Source organism: Sminthopsis crassicaudata, chromosome 3, assembly GCF_048593235.1.
Source record: "Sminthopsis crassicaudata isolate SCR6 chromosome 3, ASM4859323v1, whole genome shotgun sequence".
Taxonomy (NCBI): Eukaryota; Metazoa; Chordata; class Mammalia; order Dasyuromorphia; family Dasyuridae; genus Sminthopsis; species Sminthopsis crassicaudata.
Window position 1 is genome coordinate 454120723 of NC_133619.1, and position 22421 is coordinate 454143143.

Sequence of the window (22421 nt, forward strand, 5' to 3'; positions counted from 1 at the left end):
AGCGGTACCTAGATGATATCCCAAATCTAGAACAGGCATACCCAGAGTTCTGCAATGCAAGCTACATGTTTTAAAAATTTGTGTCCCAATATTTTATAGACAAGTTGTTTTTAACATTTTAAATTTATATCTTATATTTAATTAGACATGTTTATCCTATGATGGGACAAGAAAACAAGACCTCTTATTTTCTACTTCGGTATCATTTTTCTCCTTATACAGACTCTTGTGCTTAAGATCATCAGTGGCTATTTCAGTCCTCTCACTATTTATGGTGAAAAGATTTGGGAATCAGAATTGTGATGCAGGTAGGCGCTGCTCTGAGATCCACATTTTAATTCCAAGAATCACTGCTACATAAAGGGAAAATTCCCTGGTATTCTCAGAAGAATATGCAATGGGACTTGATGGTTTTGGCATTCAGTATGGTATATGAGGCCTTGATTAGGGTGGTTCTAGGTCGTTGCTTCATGTTCCAGTCTTTCTCTAGTCTGAAGGTTGGGAAGACTCGGTCCTAATGATTGAGAAAACATAGCAGCAAATGTTAGGATCAAAAAATTATGCTTCTCCCCTTGTCCCAAAGTTTTTAAATTAGCAATATGGTCATTTCCCATCAATGTGTTTATTCTCATCAGGTAGGATAAGGTGTGTGTGTGTGTGTGTGTGTGTGTGTCTGTGTGTGTTTGTGTGTATGTAAAATTTTACCCTTTTTTACATTTCTGTTAAAGTAGTAATCGCTATTTTGATATTTTATATGGGTTGACTATACTAATGAGAAAGTTTATATCTGTATTCCATTGTGCATTTCTTTTGCAAGTTTGTTTTAGGTGATGATTCCTTTTGCAATCATTTGTTATGTTCAGTCTTATTTAGTTTTGATGAAAGTTTATGATCATTCAGAACATGAGAAAATGTATTAGGATAATCACACCTAAGATTCCTTTTAATTATGGTTCCTGAATGTGGCTCAGTGCTAAGTGTTAGATACAAAGACAAGTGATACAGTTTTTGTCCTCAAGGGATTTACAAGGTAGATGGGAAATACATGCAAATACATATATTATATACCTACATGCACAAGTGTGTACATGCATGCAAAAATGAATACAAGGAAACTTTAAGGGAGAAAGTACTGACAGTTGGAGGAATTCAGGCAAAGGGTGTCAATTAAGTTGAGTGTTAAAGGAAAAAAATGAACTATGCCCAAAAAGTTATCAAACTATGCATACCCTTTGATCCAGCAGTGCTACTACAGGGCTTATATCCCAAAGAAATACTAAAGAGGGGAAAGGAACCTGTATGTGCCAAAATGTTTGTGGCAGCTCTTTTCGTAGTGGCTAGAAACTGGAAAATGAATGGATGTCCATCAATTGGAGAATGGTTGGGTAAATTATGGTATATGAAGGTTATGGAATATTATTGCTCTGTAAGAAATGACCAGCAGGATGAATACAGAGAGGTTTGGAGAGACCTACATGAACTGATGCTGAGTGAAATGAGCAGAACCAGAAGATCACTATATACTTCAACAACAATACTGTATGAAGATATATTCTGATGGAAGTGGATATCTTCATCATAAAGAAAATCCAACTCACTTCTAACTCACTTCCAGTTGATCAATGATGGACAGAAACAACTACACCCAGAGAAGGAACACTTGGAATTGAATGTAAAATGTTAGCACTATTGTCTATCTACCCAGGTTACTTATACCTTTGGAACCCAATTCTTAACGTGCAACAAGAAAATTGGATTTACACACATATATTGTATCTAGGTTATACTGTAACACATGTAAAATGTATGTCATCTGTCGCCTGTCATCTAGGGGAGTAGGGGAAGGGAGGGGAAAATTTGGAAAAATGAATACAAGGGATTATGTTATAAGAAAAATTACTCATGCATATGTACTATCAAAGTTTTTTATAATTATAAAATTAATTTTAAAAAAAGGAAAAAATGGATTTTACTAGTTGAAGGGGAAGAGCAAGCGTACCCAGTAATAAATGACAGGTAGTGTGCAGTTGCATAGACTATGAGATATTGTTTAAATGAGGTTTCAGTGCATTTATAATTCTGATATATATGGGCAGCTAGATGGTGCTGTGGATAGAGCACTGGGACTGAAGTCAGGAAGATCTGAGTTCAAATACAACCTCAGACTCTTGTTAGCTGTGTGGTCTTGAGCAAGTCATTTAACTCATCCTTAAAAAAAGAGCTGGAGAAGACAATGGAAAACTCCTGCAGTATTTTTGCCAAGAAAACCCCAAATGGAATCAGTCACAGAAAGTCACACAGGATTGAAAAACAATTGCACAAAAACTTTGCTTTTCTGCATACTAATGAATTTTTTTTACCCTCGATTTCTGCTAGAAATAGATGCAAAGCTTTCTCTTTTGTTTTACTCTTAAGCTTAGAAAAATGTGTAAATTGACAGTTCTGGTTTCTCAGAACTAATATCTCCAAGTAATCATCCCTAAAGCATCTTATTTAAAACCTATTTACCCAAAAGAAGGCAAATATGAATGATGGTTCATTTATCCATCTGTCTCACACATAAGCACTCATGAAACTCCCAAGGCCACTATAGTAATACTTCACTAAATGCTACACTAAGGAAATGATCAAGTTAATTGCCTCATTTAAGTCTTTAACTTACTATCTAGATATAACTTAAGCACTGGAGAACATCTGACTCATTAATTTCTTACATCACTTTCTTCACCTTTAAGTATTATGGTAACAGCCTTGAAGAGTAAGAAAGAATAATGGATCAAAATGGTTCTGGGCATGGTCTCAAGTCCTACAAGCTCAGTGTGCCATGATACTTAAAACAATATACTTTAGCCTGCCAAAACACAATGCCAGGCTGTGGGCAGTAAATGAAGAGGTAGGAAGAAAAAGCATAAACAGATTACATGTGCCTTAGAAAACAGATTAAAACTGAAAGATGGTAAGGCTTACAAAGGCGAACAGCAGAATCTAGAAAAACTAGAAGCATTTGTACAAAAATAGCCCTAGGAATGTCTTCATAAAATTAAAAAATTCAAAACCCAAAGATTTGCAGCACAAATGAATTACATAGCTTTTACATCTTATTTCCTTAAAGTGGAAGATCCTAGAAGCCAGGGGATATCTCATGTTCTCTTTACAAATATCTTTATCCATCTTTGTTGGTTGACATGGAAACATCAAAGGAAATGATAGCCCTGCTTTCTGAGGATACTTTGAAAGGGAAAAAACATAAACTTCATGTTATTGGCAGCCAGTATTAGCATTTTTAATCAGGTTTAATTAAAATACTGTGAAAGCTAATCTGCCATGGGAATACTTGTCTTTTTAAAACAAGGAATGTGAAAATGTAACATTTGTTGAAAATGTTAGTTTTCTGGGCTCAGGATTCTAGAAGTTAGGCTAAAATACAAGTTGCAAACTATTTAGATGTGGACTTTACTTGAAAAAGAAATATTCTAATCCACTAAAGCTGGTTTTTCCTCATTAAAATATATTTATCATTTGTTTTGATGAGTCACAAATTATGATTGATGATCACAAACTGTACTAGTTTTGGTTTGACTTTAATTACTTCTGCTTAGTGACAGAATTAGGTTAAAGCAAATACATGGCAACAAAGCTATTTCAGTTATTAATCTTCACCACACTGAAAAACTTTACTTTAAAGGGAGGAGCATTGAACACAAAACTGGCAAGGATTGTTTGATCATGACATAGAATGTTCAGCTTTTTGTGGGTATTGTATCTATACCAGAACATATGAAGTTGAGGAGACTATTTCTGTATTGTCTTGGATTTAGAAAGAGGAAAAATTTTTAGGAGAGAAAATAACACTCTAGTATAACTTTCTTCCTTTTGACAAGAGTTGGGGTCAAATCCTCTCTCCAAAACTTATAAATTGTGTAAATATAGCAAAGAATCTGAACTTTTCTGAATCTCATTTTCTTTATTGTGAAATGAGGAAAATAAAATCTGCAGTTCTGGTCTTACAAGCTTGTGTTGTAATGTCCATGGGATAATGTTAGAAAAGCACATTCCAAGACTAAAGGCATTATATAAATGTTAGCTGTTATTGTTATTTTAATTTAACTATGACCATATTAAACCTTTGGTCCACAGATAAACCTAAAGTAAAATATACAGCCACAAACATTTTGGCACATACAGGTCCCTTTCCCTTCTTTAGTATTTCCTTGGGATATAAGCCCAGTAGTAGCACTGCTGGATCAAAGGGTATGCACACTTTGATAACTTTTGGGGCATAATTCCAGATTGCTCTCCAGAATGGTTGGATTCTTTCACAACTCCACCAACAATGCATCAGTGTCCCAGTTTTCCCACATCCCCTCTAACATTCATCATTATTTGTTCCTGTCATCTTAGCCAATCTGACAGGTGTGTAATGATATCTCAGAGTTGTCTTAATTTGCATTTCTCTGATCAATAGTGATTTGGAACACTTTTTCATATGAGTGGAAATAGTTTCAATTTCATCATCTGAAAATAGTCTGTTCATATCCTTTGACCATTTATCAATTGGAGAATGGCTTGATTTCTTATAAATTAAAGTCAATTCTCTGTATATTTTGGAGATGAGGCCTTTATCAGAACCTTTAACTGTAAACAGAAACCTTTTAACTATGTATATACACACCTATATGTACATATACACACATTTATCTAATATCTAGAAAGATATTAACATAAAAAACCCTACATTTTTATCTAAAAGGAGTTCCTATTCCAAAGAGACTAGAAACTTTGACAAGTTTTCCAGATGCAGCTGGGTTTTAGAATGATGACTAAAGGCTACAAAAATCTCTTCCTGTAATTACAAGTGAGCTGGCAATGCTAACTTGGTGTGGTCCATGTTATTCTGAAAACAATGAGGTGTCCTCTTTCTTATGCTTGAGAAATTTCTGGAAAGAATAATTGCCACCACTTTTATCCATTAACACCATGTGTGTGTATGTGTGTTGATCTAAGTAGTATCTTAATGGTCCTTACTCTATTTATAAGGTACTCATGAGAAATATATTTTCTTGACATGCTAAACCAGGATTTTGCCTTGCTTTGACTAGACATATTTGTTATGAAGCTGTGTATTTGTTATTCTCTCTCTTTCTTATGTCTCTCTTTTTCCCTCTTACTTTCTGTTTCTTTGTTTTCTCCCTTCCTTCTTTCCTTCTTTATCTCTCTTCCTCCTTTCCTTTTCCCCTCCTTTGTTCCTTCCTTCCTTCCTTCCTTTTTCCCTTCCACAAGAAGGTAGTAGTGAAGAGATAAAATAAGATTTTGATCAAATAATCTTTCTGACTCCTTTATTTAATCTCTTCCTTCCTTTTTTCTTTCTGGTAAGATACACTTCTACCTTTAATTGATTGTATATATTATTCCCTCTTTGAACCAATACTGATAAGGGTAAGGTTCAAGTGATGCCCATCATTCACCCTCTCATTTTCCCCTCAATTGTAATAGGCCTTTCATGACTTTTCAAGCGAAATAATTTACCCCTCTCCCTTCTATACCCAGTGTACTTCTCTTTCTCATCCATTAATTATTTTTATGTCATCCTCTCAAATTAACCTTATACTTATTCCCTATATATATATATATATATATATATATATATATATATATATATATATATATATATATATATGTATATATTACTTTTCCTGTACTACTAGTGGTAAAATTTTTAAGAATTACAAGTTATCAGCTTCCCATGTAATGACATAAACAGTTAATCTCCACTGATTCCCTTATGTTTTTCCCCCCTTTTTCTCCTTTTTAGGCTTTTCTTAGATCTTGATATTGGAGGTCAAATTTTTTGTTCAGCTCTGGTCTCCTTGTGAGAACTTGAAATCCTTCTATTTCATGGAATTATTATTTTTTAAATTTGGAGAACTATATTTAATTTCACTACATAGGTGACTCTTGGCTGTAGTTCTAGCTTCTTTCTCTTGTGGAATATAATGTTCCATGACAGTCCTTTAATATTGCAGCCTGATTGTGGTTCCCCAACATTTGAATTATTTCTTTCTGGACACTTACAGTATTTTTTCCAAATAGTTCCCTTAATTTTGCTATTCTTTCAATTCTTATTTTGTCATGTAGTTCCAAAATATTAGGGTTCTAGGGGTGATGTTCTATTCACTGTGCCATCTAGCTACCCCTCCTTGATACTTTCTTAAAAGATACTGTCCAGTTCCTCCTTTTGATTATAGCTTTCAGGAAGTCCAGTGATTCTGGAATTATTTCTCCTGGATCTATTTTTCAGGTCAGTCTGTCTTTTCTAATAAGGTAATTTACATTGTATTTTTCATTCTTTTAAATTTGTTTGATTGATTCAATTGGGCAGGGGGAGAGGCTACTGAGCCCAGACCATAACTCCAGAAACCTTGGGGTAAGGAGATGGGACAGGGAGTCAGGGCTTTGAGGCATCCATGCACTGTGGAATGTATTGTGAGGCTCTTTGGCTACTCTGTCCTGGCTACAAGCCAATTGTTCAGCAGATTTCTGTAAGACATCCAAAGCAAATTTAAAAGGCAAATTGTGAGCCCTTGAAACCCAGAACAAAGGATTTGGCCATGTCTACTCAGTATTGGATGTCAGTCAGAAACACCGGCCCAAGGGCAAACTAAAGTGTCTGTCACCCCTTTGCCTTAAGATCAGACCTCAACACTTAAAAACAATGAGCAAAAAAGCAAAAAGAACTCTAACCATAGACAGCTTTTATGGAGAGAGAGGTTCTGAGGTTCCTAAAGGGAAATCAGCTCCAGATGAGCTGCCCCAAAGAGTAATATGAGTTGGTCCCCTTTTCACATGGCTCTCTTGGAAGAATTCAAAAAGGATCTTAAAAGAGATTTAAAAGAAAAATGGGGAAAGGAAATTAAATTTTTGCAAGAGGATATGGAAAAGGAAAAATAGAAATTATCTGAAGAAAACTCCTTTAAAAATAGATATGATGAAATGGGAAAAGCATATAAATCCCTACAGAATAGATTTGACAAAATGAAAAAGACAAACAACTCCTTAAAAATAGATTTAATGAAATGGAAAAAGCATATAACTTTTTACAAAATATATAAGAAAAAGAAACCAATTTGTTGAAAAACAGAATTTGTGAAATGGAAAAAAATGCAATGAACAAAACAACTCATTTAAAAATTCAATTGGCCAAATACAAAAGGAGCTAAAAAAGGTAACTGACAAAAATAATTCACCAAAAATTAGAATTGGACAAATGGAAATGAATGGTTCAATGAGACATCAAGAATCAGTCAAACAAAACCAAACACAATGAAAAAAAATAGAAGAAAATGTAAAATATCTTAATCAAAAAACAACTGGCCTGGACATCATTTTTCAGGAAATCAAGGAAAACTTCCCTAATGGCCTAAAACTAGAAAGTAAAATAGCCATTGAAAGAATTCACCAATCACCTCCTTGAAAGAGATCCCAAAATGAAAACTCCAAGTAACATGGTAGCTAAATTTCAGACTTATTGGATCAAAATAAAAATATTGCAAGCAGGCAGAAAGAAACAATTCAAAGATTGAGGAGCCACAATCAGGATTACCCAGGACCTAGCAGCTTCCATCTTAAGGGATCAAAAGGCCTGGAATCTAATATTCCAAAAGGCAAAGGAATTTGGATTGCAGCTAAAAATCAACTATCTAGGTAAATTGAGCATTATCTTTCAGGGAAGAAGATGTACATTCAACAAAGCAGATGAATTTCATTTATTTCTGATGAAAAGACCAGATCTGAATAAAAAAATTGATCTCCAAATACAGAACTCAAAAGAAGCACAAAAAGGTAAAAAGTAAAGAACTCTTGAGAACTCTCTTGTAGGTGTAGTTAGAGAGTGCAGGTATAATTTGATTTTATTATGATAATATAAAAAAGAAACTAGAGGTGAAAAGCGGATTGTACTGGTTAAAGAGGAAAATGGAGGTAAAATGAGGGAAATTACATCTCATGAAGAGGCAAAGAAGACCCATTATAATTGTGGAAAAGAAGGGTTATGAACATTGTGTGAATCTGGCTTTTATCAGATTTGGCTCAAAGGGAGAATATCAGATATATTTAGTTTCACAGAGAAACTTCTCTCACCTTATAGAGAAGTGGAAGGGGAAATGGGAAAGGAAAGGGGAAGGCTTAATAGAAGGGAAAACAGAAGTAGTAGGGGAAAGGTTTAAGAAAGGAGGAAGGGTTGTAAAGGGAGAGGGCTGTTTGAAAGAAGTGGTAGTCAGAAGCAAACACTGGGGGGAGGGGAAGGAAAGGGGGAAAAAAAAGAGAAAAGCATAACTTGGGATAAGATGGTGGAAAATACAGAAGTAGTTATTTTAAGTGTGAATGTGAATGGCATGAAGTCTTCTATAAAACAGAAGCAGATTCTTGATGTCTCATAGTTATTAGCTTCCACTTGTCAAGTCTAACTTTTAAGGAGTTGTTTTCCTTAGTTAACTTTGTGTTCCTTTTTTATTTGGCCAATTGTACTTTGTGGGGAGTTGTTTTCTTCAGTGGATTTTTGTATCTCCTTTTCCATTTGGCTGAGTATACTTTTTAAGCATTTGTCTTCTCTTTTCAAACTTGATTATTTTTTTCACAATTCTCTTGTATCATACTCATATCTTTTCCCCAATTTTTTTCTACCTTTCTTATCACTCTTTTTTAGCTCTTTTATGAGCTCTTTCTGGGCATAAAACCATTTTTTCTACTTCATATTTTTTCTCTGGGATTTTGTCCTTAGATATTTTGACATTGTTGTCTTCTTCTGAATTTGTGCCTTGATCATCCTTGTCACAATAATAACATTTTATGGTCAGATTCTTTGCTATTATTGTTATTTTTTCATTTTGGGGTTTTCCTCTTTCTTTTAAATTTGAGCTCTGCTCCTGGGTGGAAGGGGTATTGTCTAAAACTTATGGTACAAATTGCTGTAGGCCCTGGCTGTTCACCTGCTGCTACACTTATATTGCCCTAAGGCTAGTGAGGGACCCTCTTGGTTGGTGCGGTGCTGAAGGAATAGATTGGTGTTAGCCTGTTCCATTGCATTGGGACTCCAGATTTCCTGTTGGTTTACATTGATGCAGCTTTCTGCTGGCTTGCTGGGATGCTTTCTGTCCTGGATAGTACTTTTCTTTTACCTGAATCCAAGTTTCATTTCATCTTTTTGTAGTTTCTGCTATTTCAAGATTTGTTTGGGGTCATTATTTTATGGTTGTTTGGAGGTAAATCTGGAAAAGGTGTAATAATTTACTATTTACTTTACCATCTAGACTCTCAGAACTCTACTCAAACCATTTTATATCTCTGAGGGCCCTTCTAACTCTAGGTTATGATCCTATGATCTTTGAAGAGAGAATTAAGAATATAACACATTCTGCTTTTTCTTCTCTCTGGTTTCCTTTAGGTTCAGACTGAGCTCAGTTGTGAAGAAAAAAATAGTCTATTCTCATTCCTATTTATGTTTACATAATTTAAAAGTCATTGGAAAATTGTATCACTTATATATTCATGTCAAATGTTTTGTCCAATATTTTGAGATTTGTGTAGCCACACATTTTTTAAGTACCTAAGAATTAGACAAAAATAATTTTAAAGAGTAAATTGAGAATAGTTTGGATAAGTCTAAGGATAGAGGGTAAAAATTACCTTACATTTTAATAATAATGTTAAATTGGTACATATTAAAATGAGAAGTGAGAAGAACTGTCAGGCCCATTTTATTCAGTATTATTCCTAATAACTAGAAGGGAGAGAAATAGAATACCAGTGATTATTGTTTAATCAAGAAAATGGAGATTTAATATGATCTATTAGTGTCTATATTTAGGGATAAAATAAAATACTAGATTTGAAGAAGCTTTTAAAATTTGGGGAAAAGTTAAAAGTTTCAATTAAATGGAGGAGAGTGCTATTATTTTATGTATGGACAATAAACTGTGTCCAGAAATGAATAGGAAGTAGAAAGCTGGCTAAATTGTGCCTAGAAAATCATGCTTTTAAAGATGCCAAGCTGTTCTCTACTGCAAAAGCTGATTTTAGAACACAAATATCCTCCTGGCAATATTCTCTTGTTATGAACCTTGGCTTTCTACCCCCATGAAATCAGAATTAAGAGAATGACTATAAGATTAGCAACAAAAGAAAAAATGATTTTAATAAGATTCAATTGAATAGAGATAAAAAGTAAATGAGTATCTAGGGGAAGATAATTCATATCACAAATATTCAATAAGAGAGAATTCTCTGAAAACCATTAATGAAGGGGACCTGACCTAGCAATAATCAAGAATATTATTTGTTGCAAACATTTTCTTATAGTATGTATTCTAATCTGTCAATAACTTCTTAGGTGGCATCATATAGATTCCTGTACACTGAAAATGCTGCACTCAGTTTGGGAGATATTTTGGCAACAGAGGAGCTACAGACTAATTAAAAATCTGGAAAAGAACCCTGAATAGGTTTCAGAATATGAAGACTTTAATTTATAAGGTTGGATTCAGAGAACTTAATTGCTTTGAGCAATGACTTAAAGTTTAACATCTTACAAATATCCCACAGGGGCATACCCTCAGTGGGATGGAAAGGAATAGAGAAAGAAGCATAGTGTAAAAATATAATTCAGAAGCAAAGTAATTTATAAAATGAACAGAATTTTAGGCAGATTAGGCAGATTACTATTGGAAAAAAATATCCTAAGGGAAGCAATAGAAAGCATATCTTTTTTGAAAATCTGGAGTTTAGGCAAAATTATAAAAGATGCTTCAGAGGGAAAATTCTTCAGAAGCTGGCAAATAAAGAAGATTATGTAAAAATCTGAAGTTGGGCAGGGAGAGGAGATTATTCATGTACCAAAGTCAAGACACTACATCTATCCAACACCACTAGCATCCTAGACATTGTCACCTAAAGAGGTTGAGCCATATAAATGTTCTTCCAGCACCCCTAGTGAACTCATCCAATTTCTAAATGAATAATTTTCTCTTAGTTGGAGACTGATGCAGTGCTGCCCTTACTGTTTCATGCATTCACGTCAAACTATGCTGTATATTAAATTTGGACTTCTTCCAGGTTCTAGTTATTTTAAACATCAGCTTTCAATATATTCTTGGTGAAATACAACAGAGGAATTCTCTTGAAATCCTAGGTTGGAAAATGTTGCAGCTAAAGGTATTTCTCCATACAATTTTCTTTTCTCACCAATTCATTATTCATTATCTCTCAAGAAATATGCAATCTAGAATAAGTGGGAAGGTTTTTAATAGCTAAAGTAGAAGATACTTTACAGAAAGTAGTGAAAAATAAAAAACCCCTAATTTTACATATATATATCATTACTATACTAATGTACAGCCATTTTTTTTAGTAACAATATGGTCTCATTGTACTTTTCCTTTTGCATGTCATCAATGTATGTTAGAAAATACACTCTTTAATATAGCTCTAATAGAAATGCAATTTAAGATTTTGTCATTAAAAGAATATTAAGAAAAATATGTTACTATTTAAGCACATGAAAGCCCTTAGGATTAAAAAAAGTCTATTCCACTAAATTCCTCATCAGACTATTTTCATTTTCTCAGTAATAAAGGTTAAAGTCAATATCTCCTGTAGTCCTCATTATATTTTTTGACAAATTGCACTTATTATTCCATTTTTGATTTTCTAAGACCCATTTTCATGTACTTATGACCTAAATACATTTGCTTTCCGTACATCTATGCATATGATAATAGGCAAAGGAGTTCTTAGGATAGTTCTCTAAAGCAAAGAGGCACTTATCAAAGTGTCATTGTGATGAAATTCTGACCCCAAAACTTTAGAATAAAATAGATGTCATGAAGAGTTAAATACAATTCTAAGTATTAGATAGCTGAACACACCACAAGTGCATTTATTGACTTCTTATGAAATGACTGTTTCCCACAAAGTTGAGGGAACATTATGGCTAGCAGAATCTGGTTCCAAAAAGTTGTTAATAGGATCAAATAATGAACTGAATCTAATACTATGATATTTAACAAAGAAGTAGAGCACTGGACTTAAGTTTTTTTAAAATTTAAAAAAAACAAACAAACTTTTTTTATATGAAGAAAGAACTGGGAATTCCAATGATGAGAAGAGTCAGTGGTATGCTGTGACAAGAAAAAGCTTCATATGATTTTGGACTATGTGAAAAAAAGTAAAATACTGAAAATAAGAATAGTGGTAGTTTAAATCTACTTTTTGTTGTACTAAATGAATCTGGAATATTGCATGCAATATTTTAGAAAGAACATTGATTAAATTAGAATTCATTCCAAAGGAGGGCAAGTAGGATGTTTTCAGATGAGAGTATGTTACAAGAACTAAGAATGTTCATTCTGGAAAGATCTAGTGCCTTTGTCTTCAAAATCTCAACTGCTGCTCTATGAAGGGGTTAGACATAAGTAGCTGTAAGCATTTATTAAGCTTCTACTACATATGGTAAAAAGATAAAAACAATAGCTCCTGACCTCAAGAGGCTTATTCTCAGATAAGAGCAGAGCCCTGAGAGGTTTTGAGGGAAGATAGAGATTTTAAGAAGCAAAAACAAAGAAGGAAAATGTTCTAGACATGAAGGGATAGATAATTTGTGCAAAGGCAGAGATAGGAGATTGAATGTTGAGTACTGTATTAGTGAATTGGGTTAGTCTGAAATTTATGAGGGAGATTAATATAATAATAATAATAATAATAAAATATAATAATAATATTAAAAATGGAAAGGTAGTCTGAAGCTAAATTGAAAAGGGCTTTAAATGTCAGTCAAAAGTGTTTCTATTATAGTCTAAAGGCTATTGTGAAGTCACTGGAACTTCTTGATCAGGGGAATGATATGGTCAAAAATGTCTGCTTTAGGACTATTAATTTGTCAGTTATGTGAAGGGAAGAATGGAGCAGAAAGAGATTGGAAGTAAAGGAGCATTTATAAGTTATAGTCCAGGTGAGGATTAGAAACAAGAGCTGTATTATGATTAAGTAGAAAGTAATTTACATACATATATATATATATATATATATATATATATATATATATATGTTACACAAAGCTGGCAATTTTTGACAGTTATATTTGGGAGGAAAAAAGAAGTAAAGAGTTGAGAATTCCTTTGAGGTTGTGACTGGAAGTATGATGATAAGGAAGAAAGGATGGTTTGTGGAAAAGATATTGAGTTATATTTTAGACATGTTGAATTTGAACTACCCACAGAAAATCCAAGTAGAAAAATCTAAAGACAGTTGGTGACTTTGGCCTGGAAAAGGAGAGAGAGGATTTTGTGATGATCTGTAAGTTGAAAATTGAAACTATGAGAGCTGATAAAATCACTGAGGGAGAGCAGAAGATAAGGGACAGAGTCTTGTGATACTCCTTTGTTTATAGGACAAGGCAAGGATGATGGTTCTGAAAAGAAAATTGAGGAATAGTCTTACAAATAGGAGAACAAGAAGAACAAAGCCAAATGAAGACAATATGTTGGAGAAGAGAATGCTCAACAGCTTCTACAACAAAACTCATGATTTCTAAAACAGAATTAATTATCTTTTCCACTTAGCCATTCCCCTTTTCTTATCTTCCCAATTTCTGAGGGGGGAACCAAGATGCTTTCGATTAACCTAAGTTTGCAACTATGGAGTCATTCCTGCCTTATCTTCCATATTCACTTAGCCAAATTTTGTCAATTTTGTCTCCACAACATGTTTTGTATCCATGCCCATCTATTGATTCATTTCACAACTACCATATTCCAGGCTCTCCTTATCTTTCATCTATTTCAATAGTCTATTAATCGACATTCCTCCTCTAATTTTTCCTGTCTTTAGTCCACCTTCCATATAGCTACCAAATTGACATTCTCTAAATCAAAAATTTGACTATGTTTCATTCTGCTCAAGAAATTCCAATAGTTCTCTGTTAATTTTAAGACAAACACAAACTCTTTTATTTCCCATTTAAAGCCTATCACAATTAGTCTTCAGCTACTTTTCCTGATTTATTTCATATTTTTTGTTCCATTCAAACTGATCCACTTTCTGTTCCCTATATACATTAATCCATCTCATTTCCGTACTTTTTTACATGTTAGACTGTTGCCCATTTCAGCTCTATTACATAGTTACTTAACCATCATGTCCATTGTCTCAGTTTCCTCATCTGTGTAAAATGAGTGGCTAGATTAGATGATCCCACTTTCAGTTCTCTTAGTTGATGATTATACTCTTAGTCATTCAGTAAACATACATTTACTAAATGTTTAGCAAGCACCAGGAACTATACTAAGCTCTAGAGAAAAGGTAGGGAACCTTTTTTTCTGTCAAGGGTGACTTGGATATTTAGAACATCATTCATGGGTCACACAAAATTATCAACTTATAGAACTCAAGCAGTGGTAAGTTGTTATACTTAGTTTTCAGCTCATCATCATTTGTGGTTGCTTTAGCAAATGATTTTGTGTTCCTTATATAGCCCACAGGCCAGACATTCCTCATGCCTGCTTTAAAAAAGCCCAAACCCATCTTTGCTTTTATTTAGCTTGTATTATAAAGAGGAATATAATATGAAAATGGATACATGCAAAATATATAGCACAATGTAACTGGGATCTAAAAATGAAGATGAGGTTGTTGTTGTTGTTTGTCCTTTGTTCTTGAAAAGGACCATGATAGCATTCCCATGCAATGCAATGACATGCAAATGAATTGGATTTAAGTGAGGGAGGGCCCTGTGAAGTCACCTGTCTCACTTTCCCCTCCAGAGCCCTCTGGGTTCAGTGGTCACATATAGATCAGAATGACTGGAGATTGTTATGGCCAGAACTCTGAACTTGAAACAAAGGATTCTTACAAAGTACTAAGTCAGTGGAATTGATAGAGACAATAGTTATCTAATTAAGCATGGTTCAGTATGATTGATTTAATCCTACAAGGAGATGTTATGGGCAGAACTTGAAACAAGGTACTAAGTGGAACTGAGGAGACAATGGTTAAATCTACTTTAGCACTGATTTAATCCTACAGCAAATAATGGTTTCCTAATGATATAATGATTGGTTTGTACTCAGTGTAGAGTTTATAAACTAGAAGCCTCAGTCAAGGAGATTCAGAGACAAGTGGACAGAAGGCTGGAGGCTAAAGGCTGGAGCATAAACCCAAACCCTTGGATTCAGACAGATTCATCCCATCTCACACTACCTTTGGTAGTCAGGATCTTCTCCTTTACTTCTTCACTGAAACCAAGACTCTGGAAGGCCTCCAGAAAACTAGCTGAACCCCAAGTGATGGAGACAAGACTTTGCAAGAGATAATAAGGAATTTGGACTTTAATCCCTGGCTACTCATGTGGTGATTACTGAACTGAAACGAAGGCTGCTCCCAGAGACCCCAAGAAAACCTTAATAGAGAACATTACATTTTAGGGAGAATATTACAGGAGATGGCCCTGGATGCAGTGGGAGGCCTTAATCTTTTTAGGTTAAGGTTTTCAACAGATTTAGGAAAGGCATCCTATAGAAGATGGGATCAGATCTGAGAACTAAGTCAGGAAAAGCAAGGAACCAGAGGTGAGGAAGGAGAGTATTCCAAATATGGGAAATTGTCATTGTGAAGGCACAAAGTCAATGATATATCATTTGTGAGGATTTCATTTTCAAAAATTTGGTTTTAGAAAACTTAGAGAATCAGAAAAAAATAAAATTAAGAGAGTTTGGCTTCCTGAGATCACTGATTAGGAAAACTGTAAGGAAAGAAGTTTGCACTAGCATTTTAGGAGAGAAAAACAAATTATGTACTGAAAGAAATAATGATTTTGTAAAAATGTTGCCCCAAAGTAATGATGGTTAAATTTAAAGTTTTTTAATAGAATCAACTATTAATAATTTATGATGGATAGAAGGGAAAAATCTATACCTGCAATTTCCTCTAGCGTGTTAGCCCTCATGTCCAGCAGCACAGTGCCATTCAGGATACAACTTCTCAACTCGAATAAACTGTGAAGAGAAAGAGTAGCCACATATGGCTTGCTCCACCTTTCTCCTCCATCTTCTACATCTTCTTCAAACTTCAGCCACCTACATCAACAAAAATACAGTTTGAAAACACTAGATATCATAATGTAACATTTACTGCACTCAAAAAAGAACATTGTTAATAAGTGTCTGAATGCCATTTAAATTCAGGCACATGTGGCATTTATAAAGTGCTTCTTATACCATAGATCTGATTCAGAACTGGATAGTTTTAGATAATAAGCAACAAAGTTGCCACTTCACATCTATCCCCATCACAGTGATCCAGGAGCAGGTTCTCTGGAAGTTAGAGGGAAAAAATAGTGCCTGCTCTTAAACATCTTACATGCTAATGGAAGAGGGAGGGAGAAGACACTGTCAAAATAAAAATAATGTTGGGGGATGGAAAGTACTAACCACCACTTTCCTTTTTTAAAAAAAATAGTATTTTATTTTTTCCAATTATATGTAAAGATAATTTTTAGCATTCATTTTTACTAAATTTTGAGTTCCAAAATTTTCTCCTTCCCATCCCCTCTTCCTAAAACAGCAAGCAATCAGATATGAGTTATACATGTGCAATCATGTAGAACATATTTCTGTATTAGTCATGTTGTAAAAGAAGAAACAGACCAGAAGGAAAAAACCCAAAATAAAGATGAGAATAGCATGTTTCAATCTGTATTCAGAGTTCATCAGTTCTTTTTCTGGTTGTGGACAGCATTTTCTATCAAATTGAGGGAAACTAAGTCATTAATACACAGTATTTTCGTTAGTATGTAGAATGTTGTTTCTCCTCATTTCACTTTGCATCTGGTTGTATAAGTCTTTCTAGATTTTTCAGAAATTCACCTTTTTCTCATATCTCATAGCACAATAGTATTCTGTAAATATTCATATACCCCAGCTTGTTCAACCATTCCCATTTGATGGGCATCCTCTCAATTTCCATTTTTTTTGTCACTACAAAAAAAATGAGTATAACTATTTTTGTGTAACTATCCCTTTGTAGTACAGAAACTCCACGAGGGAAGGACTCAGGCTTTTTATCTAAGCTCAGCACCATTCCCTTACTCTCTGCTCTCCAACAGGTTTCTGCTTAGAATAAGAACTTAATGCTGAATTAAGGGATATGGCTGGAGTAATAGGGTCAGGTTCGGATTTAGGGTTTAGTGCTCTGGAAATGACAAATCTCCTGGAGCTTACACAAAAGTGTAGAATAAGTTACCTAAGTGATTTTGCTTCCCCCCCCCCACATGACAAAGTTTGATTTTATCAGTCAAAAAATTTACTAACCATCTATATTATATGCTGTGCACTCTATTAAATGCTGGATATATAAAAAGAGACAAAAGACAATCCTCAAGGAGCTCTCAGTCTAATGGGGGAGATGACAAGCAAACAAAATATGTATAAACAAGTTATATAGTGGGTAAATAAGAAAGGGAAGAGATTAGAATTTAAAAGGGTTGAGATTTTGTCATTTATCCTTAGAAATTCAAAGAAAAACTAATATAACTTGGTAACAAATCCATATATTGTGTAACCCTGAAGACACAAACTTTGTATAATAAATTAATAAAAGATGCCAGTAGAGACCTATTATTGAAAAGTAGTATACTTTTAACATAGAGGGTTTGTTGGCACTAGCTTGAAGTGGCTCACAAGAGTCAATTGGTATATTTTTCAGGTTTAGTATTTATACCATAGAAACTGGTAAATGCTATAAGCAGTACTTAGTACAGGCCTCACACAGAGTAAATACATAATAAATGTTTATTGAGTATTGATTCACTGATTATTGTGAACTATTGTTTTACTATTTATATTATGCAGATTAAACCTTAAAGTTTGAAATATGAACACTATTTTTCTATAGAGGGTTGTCACTTACCAGCATACACTTGATTTTAATTCCCAAAAAGATAATTGCTACCACAGACAACCATAATGATAATAATAGCTGATATTTTTATAACAATTTAAGGTTTGCAAAGCACTTTACATATATTGGTTTTGACTTGTATTAAAGACATACCATTATTTTTTTTAAGGTCACTTTAATTTTTTCCATGAGAGCATTTTAAAACTGGTAGAAATCAAAACTAAAATTACTTACAGTGTAACAACAAACATTTCCCTCAAAATAGATTTTTTTTTGATAGGTGGTGATGGATGTGTGTATGTATGTGCATATGTGTATGTGCATGTATGTGGACAGGTACACATGCAAGAAAACTAAGTGTCTACTCAAAGGAATTCAGTTTAAATCAGCAAGCAAATACATAAGTGCTTACTTAAGTAAAGTATTGTGTGCTAAGAATCTAAATGCCCAAGTTATGGTTTTTTTTATGTATGGAAAGAAGGACAATGCAAGTAAATGTTCTAAGAAAACAAGATAACTGGAAGTGTTGAATAATTCAATTTTACTGAAATATAGGGATCATAAAAAGGAGCAGAGTGAAATAAGCCTGAAAAGTAATTTTGAACGAGATTTCTCATGTCTTTGAATATCAGCATTAAAAGTTTAAACTTGGGGCAGCTAGGTGGCACAGTGGATAGAGCACCAGCCCTGAATTCAGGAGGACCAGAGTTCAAATCTGGTCTCAGACACTTAACACTTCCTAGCTGTGTGACCCTGGGCAAGTCACTTAAGCCCAGCCTTAGGGGAAAAAAAGAAAAAAAAAGTTTAAACTTAATCCAGTAGGATATTTTAAAAATCAGTAATTATCAATATTTTTCAGTTAGTGGGAGATCCTAAAGAATACTTTTCTCATCTGATATTGTTTCTCACCATGACAATCTAATTTAATCTATAATATGGCTTTTTAGAACATAAAATACATCATTTGAAAAAAATTTCCATTTTCCAAAAGCATTAATTATGCTGCAAAACTGCTTAACACTCTTTTTGTATATTTAACTTCATCAAAAGTTAATATTAAATCTTAGCTGAAAGTATTGTTTTTATGTAAAAGTTACAAAAATATTAAATGTTTATTTTGTGTACTCCCTACTATGCTATATAGTAATAGGTCATTTTTTTTTTAAAGCTTCAGGCAAAATATTTAATAAAATTATCTATAATGCTACTGTCTTATTACTGCTATTTTTTTAAATAAAAAGATTGTCATGGGGCAGGTATAATTTTAATTAAATCTTCTACCAAATACTACACCTTTTACCAACGATGTTATTTTCAGGCATAAATAATATTACAAGGAAGGAGACACTGGTAGTTTTATGACCAAATAATCTTATTAGGCTTAAAATCTCAGTTCTAATATATAGTATCAGTAAAGGGTAAAGAATAAAATGGAAATTTTGGGCATTAGGTTCCTAAAAGGTCAGAATGAAGTTGGGAAAAGATGTAGGAAAGTAGATCATAATTTTGGAGAGAATATTTAAAGTTTAGCTCTTTTAAGTCATTTGGAAATATGAAGACATTCAATTGTTTCAGTGCTCTAGAAATTATATATCATATATATTAATACAATAAATATGCCTGAAATTTTTTTTCCATAGCATGCAGAAAAATCCTTAAAAGTTTCCAATCAATTCAGTCTCCAAAATCCCTTCAAGTCTTTAAGATCATCTACTAAGACTAAGAAGATATTTAACAAACATATAGTATGTACTAGATGTGGTATAAAATAAAGTTAGAGAAATAGGTTGGAGTTAGATTGTAGTGGGCTTTGAATGACAGGATCAGAAGCTTAAACTTTTAAGGAGTAGAATATTGGAATACTTTGAAGTTTTTTCAATAGAGGAAGTAAAGGCAAGTATGAAAGATGAAATGGAAAGGGGAGAAATTAGAAGCAAGGAGATCAGTAGGGACACAATCATATTATAGAAAAGAGGTAAGAAAAGTCTAAAGTAGGGTATTTCAGTGGGAGCAAAAAAGAGGGAAGAAGATTCATGAGATATACTGGATGTAGTACCAATAGTACTTGGCAAATGTAAGAAGTGAAAGAAAAAAAAAAGATAAAGATGACTCTCAGATTGCAAAAATGCCATCAACAGAAATACAAAATGTAAAGGAAGAAGGAGATTTAGGGAATAAAAGATACATTTTAGACATGTCCTGTTAGGATTACTAGGTGAGAACTCAGGTTGTCTGGATAGTGACAAGGTGAGAATTCAGGTTGGACAATTACAAGGTGAGAACTCAGGTTGACTTGATAGAAGGAGCAAGCTCATTGGCTGAAGTGGTTCTTCCCAGAAGCCCTTGCATTATCCCACGCCCATTCTCTGGGAGAATAAAAGAGAGGACACCCAGAGATAGAAGAAGACTCTGCATTGCATCAGGCTTGACGGGGCTCTCTGCAGGAAGGGAAGTCACTTCTCTGGACAAGAGTTAACAGCAACTGCCTGGAGACAACGGTTCGTTTACAGGAAGAAGAATCTGTCGGAGAGATTTGAGTAGAAGACACAGCAGATCTCTTCCCAGAGAGTGATCCGGCAGCTTTTAGAGACAACAGCTCACTACAATTGGCGTCCACACGTGGGGCAAGGACTTTTGCTTATCCTGACAAGAGGAGCTAGACCAGACCTTCGCAATGTCCAGTTTGAAATGTAGTTGGGATAGCATATAGATAAAATGATTTTGAGAGGAGATTGGAGGTTAAAAGGTTCAAATGGAAACCATGAAATTGTACGAAACCATAAAAGTAGAGGATATAAAGAGTCAAAAACAGGATCTTGGAGGATATTCATATTTAAAGATGAAAAGAAGTCAGTAAAAAACAAATAGCAGGGCCAGAATGGTAGAATCATCAGTGTGAAGAGTCCCCAAACGGAAAGGATAAGAGAATATCAAGGACAATCGGTAAATGGTGCCAAATATTGCAAAGGCCTCAGATTTTTCAAGGAGACCACTGATGACCTTAGTAAGTTCAATGACCAGAAAGTCATGAGGAAAGATATAATTAGTAGGAGTTGCATGCTATCTAGAAAAAAAGTTAAAACAATGAGTAATAGATAACACTTCTTAAAAATCTGGCAATTAAGTGGGGAGTGAGAGCAACTTGTGGGAGAAGCATGGTGAAGGGAAAGAATATAGAAGAGAAAGTACAGGAATAAATTGAAAGTATTTAAGAAAAGGAATGACAGAATAAGGGATTTTTCTAAGCTTCTAATTTAGGGTATAATTTACATAAATATTCACATGATATTATATATATGTGTGTGTATATATATATGTGTGTATATATATATATAAATGTTATATTTATATATACATGTATATATTATCTTTGTATATGCCTATGTATATACTAGGCAGTTTAGCTTGATGAATAGTGAATTGGCCTTGGAGCCAAGAAGATCTGACCCCTAAAACCTTCAAGTCCCATTTCTAGACATTTTTTAAAGATTGTAAATGGCAGAAAAGGTGATGACCTGAATTGGTATAGAAAATTCCTCAATGGGAGTTCCCTATATAAGTCCAATCTCTATGTTTCTGTGCCTTTTTCCCTCTCCCTCTTCCTTTTCTTCTATATGGGTGTGTGTGTGTGTATAAATATGTGTATAGATACATAAAGAAATGATGGATTGATAGATAAGGGATTTCATTAGTAAAATAAATTCCTAGGGAGGTAACTCCCTTTATCAAAGACTTAAGTCAAGAAACACATATGTTCTAGCAATGATGGTCAGTGCTAGTACATAAAAAACAGTATACATTCTCTTTGTCCTCAAAAAGTTTACAATATAATTGGGAAGACAATAGAAATAAATGTGTGTATGTGTATATATACACATATATGTACCTATTAATATGTATATCCATATATAAAATATATTCAAATGAATTAAAGGTAATTTTGAGTGGGAATCCACTAGCAGGTAGGTATGGAATAAGGCCCATGTGTTTCATGATTCTACATGGGGTGTTATAACTTAAGATGGGGGGGTCTTGAAATTATGATTTATTATCAGTAAATGTCTAATTTGTATACTTGTTTTATATAACTATATACCTGGGGTCATATAAAAATTTCTCAGATGAAAAGGGGTCATGAGTGGAAAAAGTTTAAGAAGCCCTGGCATAAGAAAAGATTAAGGGACTGTTTAATATATTAACCATATTCTGCACTCTGAGCACTATACAGAATGTGCCATGTGTGTACATGGCTCATACCATCTCTAAGAATGCCCTTTCTAAGTCTCTACAAACCTTTGAAAACTTTTTGAGCATTAGGAAAGATCTTATTCAATAAGAGGCACTTTATTTATTTTTAATTTTTATTTTATTTATTTTTTATTTTATAATTATAACTTTTTTGACAGCATATATGCATGGGTAATTTTTTACAACATTATCCCTTACACTCACTTCTGTTCTGATTTTTCCCTTCCTTC

The 22421-nt window shown here is 33.7% G+C and overlaps 1 protein-coding gene across 8 annotated transcripts in view; it reads right to left on the reverse strand.

Annotated features, from left to right (window-relative positions):
* SLC4A10 (solute carrier family 4 member 10) overlaps window positions 1-22421 on the reverse strand; it is a 357517-nt gene that overhangs the window by 111120 nt on the left and 223976 nt on the right. For all 8 annotated transcript variants that reach the window (XM_074303280.1, XM_074303281.1, XM_074303276.1 and 5 more), the window contains exon 5: window positions 15961-16121. In XM_074303280.1, the coding sequence (XP_074159381.1) occupies window positions 15961-16121 (161 nt within the window). The remainder of the gene's footprint in view (window positions 1-15960; window positions 16122-22421) is intronic.